General features: G+C 46.3%; 1 protein-coding gene across 1 annotated transcript; it reads left to right on the forward strand.

Moving 5' to 3' along the window:
* The first annotated feature begins 114 nt into the window (after window positions 1-114).
* On the forward strand, window positions 115-4,678 carry Star (steroidogenic acute regulatory protein). Its single transcript, XM_051169874.1, has 7 exons — window positions 115-255; window positions 1,073-1,183; window positions 1,389-1,516; window positions 2,684-2,842; window positions 2,974-3,158; window positions 3,513-3,606; window positions 4,348-4,678. The coding sequence occupies exons 1-7, from the start codon at window positions 192-194 to the stop codon at window positions 4,459-4,461; spliced, it is 855 nt and encodes a 284-aa protein (XP_051025831.1). The 5' UTR covers window positions 115-191; the 3' UTR covers window positions 4,462-4,678.
* The last annotated feature ends 3,072 nt before the right edge of the window (window positions 4,679-7,750 follow it).

A 7,750-nucleotide genomic window follows, 5' to 3' on the forward strand; every position in this document is an offset into this window, starting at 1 on the left:
TCCATCCTTGACCCTTTGCACAGTGACTGATGGCTTTTTTATCTCAAGTGATGATGCACAGCCTTCCGCTGGAAGCATTTAAGGCAGAGCACTGATTCAACCCGCAGCTGCAGAACGCAGGACCTTGAAAGGCTCAGGAAGAAGCCTGAGCGCAGCAGCAACCACAGCACTGCTCCATCTGCCAGGAAAGCATGCTACTAGCCACAGTGAAGCTATGCGCTGGAAGCTCCTACAGACATATGCACAACATGAAAGGTGAGTCTCTGGGGGCGTGCAAGCTCACCATGGGCCTCTATGCAATATGATTTTGTGGAAAATTGAGTGGGGGACAAGCCACCTAGGCTGCCATCCCAGGTGTGCCTCTTAACTGGGTCAATCTTTTCCACTCTGGACCCGCTTTATTTTGCTTTCGTTTTTTTACCTGAAAACTTGGGCTGGGTTTTAAGATGCTGTATTCCATCCACATTCTGTAAGTTCTGGCTTCTGCTCTAAGGCCCTAGCTGTTCTGGAGCCAGTACTGACGTTGCCTTCCTTCAGGACTGGATGGAGAATGTTCCAAGGGTCCCAGGCAAGTCTTTGCCACAGTGGTAGAGACTCCGAGAAGCAGTGCCTGGCAAGCCCAAGCCACTGTCTGGGAAGAAAAAGACAGGAGAGTTGGGCAGCAGAAATACAAGCAAAGGGGTGGGAGTGCTCTTGTCACTATAGAGCCAAGAGGCAGACCTTGGTAGTGGGTAGTAGGTAGTCCAGGGGAGACAGAATGTATCCTACTTAATATCCAGCGATTCACTGAGCAGCCATTTTCTAGTTAACAGGTCCAGGTAAACCCCTGTGTCCAGGTAGAGCTAGGTTTGACCAGCCTACCCCTATATTTCCCAAGATGGAAAAGAGATTTGGGGACCCTGGAAATGCTGGACTTTTAACCCTGAACTTGAGTTAGAGACATGGCTGTAGTTCGGGTGCCTGCTGGAATGCATTCCTGAGCCACTTTTGTCATATGTGATGAGTGGACTGGATAGCCTCTTCCTGGGGGATTTTCTAACTGTTTGACAGAAGTTTCCTTCCATTCCTGCAGGGCTAAAGCACCAGGCTGTGCTGGCCATTGGCCAAGAACTAAACCGGAGAGCACTGGGGGACTCCAGTAATGGATGGCTCAGTCAGGTTCGGCGACGGAGCTCTCTGCTTGGTAAATTTTGAGACTTGTGCAGGTGATGGGTCTTAGGGTGCTCATTAGGCCTGTTCCCCACCTGTCCTACCTACAGGCATGACCCTATGGCTTTCATCTAGTCACTTCTGAGGACTGAACACATTCAGAGGGCAAAGGGATGAGAACTGGGGATCGGCTAGGACACTGAACAGTTGTTTTCTTTCTTCCTTGGCTATGCATATAGGTTCTCAGCTGGAAGCGACACTCTACAGTGACCAGGAGCTGTCTTATATCCAGCAGGGAGAGGTGGCTATGCAGAAGGCCTTGGGCATCCTCAGCAACCAGGAAGGCTGGAAGAAGGAAAGCCAGCAAGTAAGTAGAGGTGGCCATGAGAAACTTGCAGTTACTGATTGTCCCACTGCCATGGCTCAACGCCTGCTGGGATTCCTACCTCGTTCATGACTGAGAGACAGCTAAGTAGTTTTACTCTTGAGAACTCTCCTAAGAATATATCCTCAAGGTCAGGCAATGGTGATGCACGCCTTTAATCCCTGCACTCCCAAGGCAGAAGCAGGCAGATGTCTAGAGTTTGATGCTAGCCTAGTCTATATAGTAAGTTCCGGCCCTGCCAGGGCTGCATAGTTAGACCCTTTCTCAGAACAAACAAGGAATATGTAAATACTATTCCTCCGAATAGTCATCCAATAGAAACCATGCAGTATGGAGACTACACATGCAGTAGATGACAGGTCACCCTGTGTTACACCCCCTACAAAGCTACAGTGCATTCTGTACTGTTCGGCCTACTGTGTACATGAGCTCACAGTGGGTAATATGGGCTCACCTGCCACAGAGCTGGAGTAGACAGCAGTGGCCCAGTATTTCTCAATGATGTATCCTTGCTGGGGACAGTAACAAGACTTATGTTAAAACCAGTGGCTCTGTTATTAGATATGCTTTGATGGCCTTCTCTCTAGCAAGTTCACACATTATCCATTACCCAAAGTTCAGATGAAACATCTTGTGGCTCAAGTTCTTATGGTAATGGAAATAGACTAATCTGGGCTCACTGCTCAGCACCGTTCTTTGCTAAGGGTCCCTGGGGGTGGGGGGTGGGGGAGGGGGGAATCACTTGAATTTTCTGGCCCCAGGTTCTTCTGAAATGAAGTGGCACACCAACCAACCAAAACTCCCAACATTCTCTATATATAATTGGCTGGTTGTAGACCAGGCATTTTATACTCCCAGGTCTGTCTTTCAGACTCTTAGAGCTTGGAAGTATGGGTCCTTTCAGTTGGGTCTGCCCATACTACTAACATTCATCACCAAAACAAAAGGCAAGTTGCCTCTGCCAGTCCTGAGTGGATGTACAAGGTCTGTGGCAGTCATGCTCACCTACTGGGTCCTCATCAGATAGAGAGCCAGGTGTCTTAATGCTCACATAGACTGGCCAGTCCCTTTCCTGTATTGTCTAGCACCTAGGCTAGAGGTAATTTTCTCTAATATTAACCCAATGGCTCTTCTCTTTTGTCCCTCTAGGAGAATGGGGATGAAGTGCTAAGTAAGGTAGTCCCAGATGTGGGCAAGGTGTTTCGGTTGGAGGTGGTGGTAGACCAGCCCATGGACAGACTCTATGAAGAACTTGTGGACCGCATGGAGGCAATGGGAGAGTGGAACCCAAATGTCAAGGAGATCAAGGTGAGGAAATCCCAGGTATAGGTGGTTAGAGACCCAAGAAAATGCAGTCTGAAGAGTAGGCAAAGGGATCCCGAAGTATGGGTGCTTATCCTCTACCCCTGGCTGGCTCCTGACTCCGGCTCCCTTGTTAGGTCCTGCAGAAGATTGGAAAAGACACAGTCATCACTCATGAGCTGGCTGCAGCAACAGCAGGAAACCTGGTGGGGCCCCGTGACTTCGTGAGCGTGCGCTGTGCCAAGCGCAGAGGCTCCACCTGTGTACTAGCAGGCATGGCTACACATTTTGGGGAGATGCCCGAGCAAACTGGAGTCATCAGGTAATCCTGGCAGCAATCTCCAAAGTGTAGTGTCATAACCTGGATCCCCACTTCCAAGAGCTCAATCCTTAGCCCCACTGTTGGCTTTAACAAGAAAGGGCCAAAGTGGCTCCACTTCAGCATTCAGTTGGTTTGTTCTGACCCTCCCTCCCAGGAACGAAGAATATAATTTTCCAAAGCAAGGAACAGGCTTCTTTGGGTTCTAACAATGGAAGACACAGCAGGAGGCCCGTTAGTCATGCTAACTTCACTTTTGGTGAAGTACTTCCTGATGAAATTTTAAAATACAGAGACTCCAGAAATATGGCTAGTGTAACTAATCAGTGTAAGAATTCTCACCTGTTTTCTTGCCAGAGCTGAACACGGTCCCACCTGCATGGTGCTTCATCCAGTGGCTGGAAGTCCCTCAAAGACTAAATTCACTTGGCTGCTTAGTATTGACCTCAAGGTAAGAGGCATGGGAGAGGGCCTGTGAGTAGAAAGTAGTGACAAAAATGTGTTCTTGTCCCCCAATAAAGAGGAGAATCCTCTTGCATATTTTCCTGACTTTATTGTTGTGTGTGTGTGATGTGTGTGCATGTGTGTATGCAGGTGCTCACATGTCAGAGCAATATGGAGGTCAGAAGACACTGTTGACTTGGGTCTCTTCCTTCTTTACATGGGTACCAGGAATTTAACTCAGACTGCCAGGCCTGTGAGGCATATACTTTGACCCACTAAGCCATCTTGCCAGCCTTCCTCTTGCATCTTGATAGAATCATAGGATGCTGGATAGGCAACGGACTTCAATATGGCTTGCTAGTCCACTACTGTGGAAGTCTGCGAAGGCTTCCTTTCACCTCATCTAAAAGGCTGGGTGCTTGTCTCAAGTTTCAGTACTTAGATGCACAAGCAGGAAGATCACATGTTTGAGATTCCAAGATAGCCTGAGTTACACTGTGAAGTGCTTTTTTAAAAAATCAGTTTTATGTACAATTATAGCCATTCAGAGAGGTGGCCGTCAGTCCAGACAGGTGATGAGAAAGGTGATACAGACGTCTCAGGGTCACACAGCTGGGAATCCTATCTCTAATAGGGGAACAAAAGTTTGTACCCTTAACCAGGAATACCCAACCTGAGACGGCCCTGCCTGTGTGGGGTACGGTAGAACAGTGTGCACAAGATCTCAGTGCTCTTCTCTCTACTCTAGGGGTGGCTACCCAAGACCATCATCAACCAGGTCTTATCACAGACACAGATGGAGTTCGCCAACCACCTGCGCAAGCGCCTGGAGTCCAGCCCTGCCTCTGAAGCACGGTGTTAAGGACTGTGCCCACCATATCAACCTGTGTGCCATTCGCAAACTACCACAGAAAGCCTGCAAGTCTGTTTAAAATCTTCAGTTGATGACAGTGGGAGGGTAGTAGTCATAAGACTCTAGGACTACCTGGTAAAAAATTACTATTGAGAGAACAGAAATGAGTCTTAGAATAAAAGACCTCTAGCATCTCCCACTGACTTGCTGTGGAGTGAAGGCTAAAGGAAAGGCATCTCTTTTTTTTTTTTTTTTTTTTTTTTTTTTTTTTGGTTTTTCGAGACAGGGTTTCTCTGTGTAGCCCTGGCTGTCCTGGACTCGCTTTGTAGACCAGGCTGGCCTCAAACTCACAGCGATCCGCCTGCCTCTGCCTCCCGAGTGCTGGGATTAAAGGCGTGCGCCACCACGCCCAGCTAGGAAAGGCATCTCTTAAACCCTTTCTCTAGGCCTGTAACATGCTCACCTAAGAAACCCTAAACATGCCAGCAGCTGATGTGATGAGGGATGCTAAGGATCAGGAACTGTTGTCTTGTGAGCTCAAAATGCCACTGCCTGAAAGTAAGGTGTGTCTTACTTTTCACTAGGTACCTGAGTACATAGAGAACTCTCTGGCCTTCTGCTCTTCTGCAAAAAGGCCAGAACTTGAAACTACCTACAAAGGGCCCTTCCAGAGTATACATTCCAACTCTTCTCTAGGAAGAAATGGAATAATCATCATGCTGGTCTCCCTACTTATCCCATCACAATAAAGAACATACATGCACATTTCTGCCCAGACGTGTCATGCCATGCCCACTCTAAGGAATCTGCTGGCAATAACAGCTTCATTAGAGTTCTAGGCCAAGACTGAGGGTTTGAATCTTCTAGTTCATTATAAAGAACAAAACTTCTGGAGATTTGTGTCAATTGCTTAGACTCCTTGCTAAAAAGTACTTTCATAATAAACACAACCCTAAATTGGTTCTTACAGAACTCCAGCCACAAGCCAGTGTGGATCTCTGTAAAACTGAGGCCAGCCTGATCTACATGAAGGATAGTCAGAGCTACATAATGAGATCCTGTCCCAAAAATACAAAAACAGGGGTTAAGAGATGACTCAACAGTTGGGAGCACAGGTTCAATTCCAGGCACCACATGGCAGCTCACAACTCTAATTCCAGTCCCAGAGAATCTGATATCCTGTTTTGGCCTCTGTGGACACCAGACATGCACATGGTACACAGACATATAAATATGTAGGGTGAACACCCATTAACATGAAAAACAAAACATGTCAGGCATGGTGGCCCAACAGCTGTAATCTCAACGTTAAATGATGACACAGGGAACTGCCCTAAATTCCAGGCCACTCTGGACCACAGTGAGACCATCTCACAACAAATAAAAACCAGAACTCTAGTTTAGAGTTGACAGTTAAGATGAATAGCCTTGGGAGAGGATGATTACAATGGGATTTTCACCTACCTAATTAATACCAAATAATAATGACCAATAATGCTAAGATAAAGTGACTTGTTTATGAGGTTAACAATAAACAGATTAGATAGAGGTCAGCTCGGCTCAGAGCTAGCAACTTGCTTGTTTGAAAAGGTTAAAATATTACCATTTGGGAAGAAAAAACAGCTACAAGGCAATAAGAGTCATAACAAATTCCTGTTCCAGGATTCAGAGAAGTTATACTTTAAAGATTAAGTTGGGAGCCTGGCATGGTGGTACATGCCTTTAAACCTAGCACTTGGAAAGCAAAGGCAGGAAGATCTCTTGAGTTTGAGGCCAGCCTGGACAGCCAGGATTGTTACAAAGAGAAACCATTTCTATCCCCCCTCTCCCTAAAAAGATTTAAGTTGGGCCCAACAAAATGACTCATGTCAGTGTATAAAGTGCTTGCCACCAAGACCAAGACTGATGACTCCAGGAACCACATACAGATGGGAGGACGGAACTGAAAACCAACTCCACGGAACTGTCCTGATCACCACGCATTTGCATTCACAGCCACACCAAAGATTTACACATATATGCTGCAATAGACTGGATCCCTTTGCTGAATGTGATAAGGATGAAACAATTATTACAACCTAATTCCAAGTCATTTTCTCTTTAAAAGAAAAACAAATTTGATGCCTGTGTGTGAGTGTGCATGTGCCACAGCCTACACATGGAGGTCAGAGGACAATTGCAAAATTCTCCACCACCCATGTCCTGGCTGTCAGGGTAGGCAGCAAGCACTTTTATCTGCCGCGCCATCTTGTTGGCCCACTTTTCTGTCCTTTATGGTTTTAGTAATGTGAGTAATTCCCATCATTTGCAAAGAATTCTAGTTTATTTATGAATATAACAGAGTGGGGACACTGGTATTTATTGAAGTCTTAAGACTTAACTGATATTTATTATAACTCATTCTGATTTCTTTTCAGTCTACTTTTGACACAGATAAGAGTACTGCCCATCCCAGAGCTTCAGGGTGAGGAAGGGCAGTTGTAGAGCTTTTCTGATAGAACCGTTCCCAGGATCACCTAAGAGAAAGCAATCATTTGTTGAGTAGGTGCAGCAACAAGTGTGCTGGGTTCAAGAGAAAAGGTAAAGTACTGCGGCTTTACCTGGACTACCATTTGCTCTTTCACACCCTGTAATTGTCTTTGTGCTGTCTGAGATGTTTTACCCATTTGTTTAACTTTACATTTGAATAAAACTAGTTGCCAATGGTAATCTAGGTACCAAGAAGTACCTCTAAATGGGTAGTTCTCTTCTGCATCTTTCAAATGAACCTTATTAACACATGCAAGATCACCAACTGCACACATTTTTGTTTCATTTTCAATTTTGCTCTTTAGAGATGGAGTCTCACTCTCTAACCCAACCCTCCTACCTCAGCCTCTCGAGTGCTGGGGTTAACGGTAGGACCCACCGCATTGTCAGGTACAGCAGCACTTTGGTCGCCTCCAACCTTCGGAAGCCAAACACACAGACATCTAGTTTCACCGCAGGTAGGGCAGGCCTGTGCTAACCCTGACCTGTAGTTTCTTCTAATAACATCACTTTGCTTTCTTTGGAGCCCTTCAAACGTGAAGGAGCTCACTCTATAAGCTGGCTTGTCTTCCTCAGGCCAGTCTTTGCATTAGTAGGTGTCTAGAAGCTGACTCCCCCAAAGGAAACACAAAGTCAGTTTGAGGCCAGCCTGGTCTACATAGCCAGCCAGGCTACAGAGACCCTGCCTCAAAACGCTATGATACTCAATGTATGAAACAGGGAGTCTAGGTCGGTCAGCAGGAGAAAGTGTAAGAGCTTCACCATTTGT

This window comes from Acomys russatus, chromosome 27, assembly GCF_903995435.1.
Source record: "Acomys russatus chromosome 27, mAcoRus1.1, whole genome shotgun sequence".
Taxonomy (NCBI): Eukaryota; Metazoa; Chordata; class Mammalia; order Rodentia; family Muridae; genus Acomys; species Acomys russatus.

Excerpts from the sequence above, each read along its gene's own strand:
- Star (XM_051169874.1), top strand. The coding sequence starts at position 192 with ATGCTACTAGCCACAGTGAAGCTATGCGCTGGAAGCTCCTACAGACAT. Across the intron at positions 1,517-2,683 it reads GGAAGAAGGAAAGCCAGCAA|GAGAATGGGGATGAAGTGCT; the intron begins GTAAGTAGAGGT and ends TTGTCCCTCTAG. Across the intron at positions 3,607-4,347 it reads TGCTTAGTATTGACCTCAAG|GGGTGGCTACCCAAGACCAT; the intron begins GTAAGAGGCATG and ends TCTCTACTCTAG.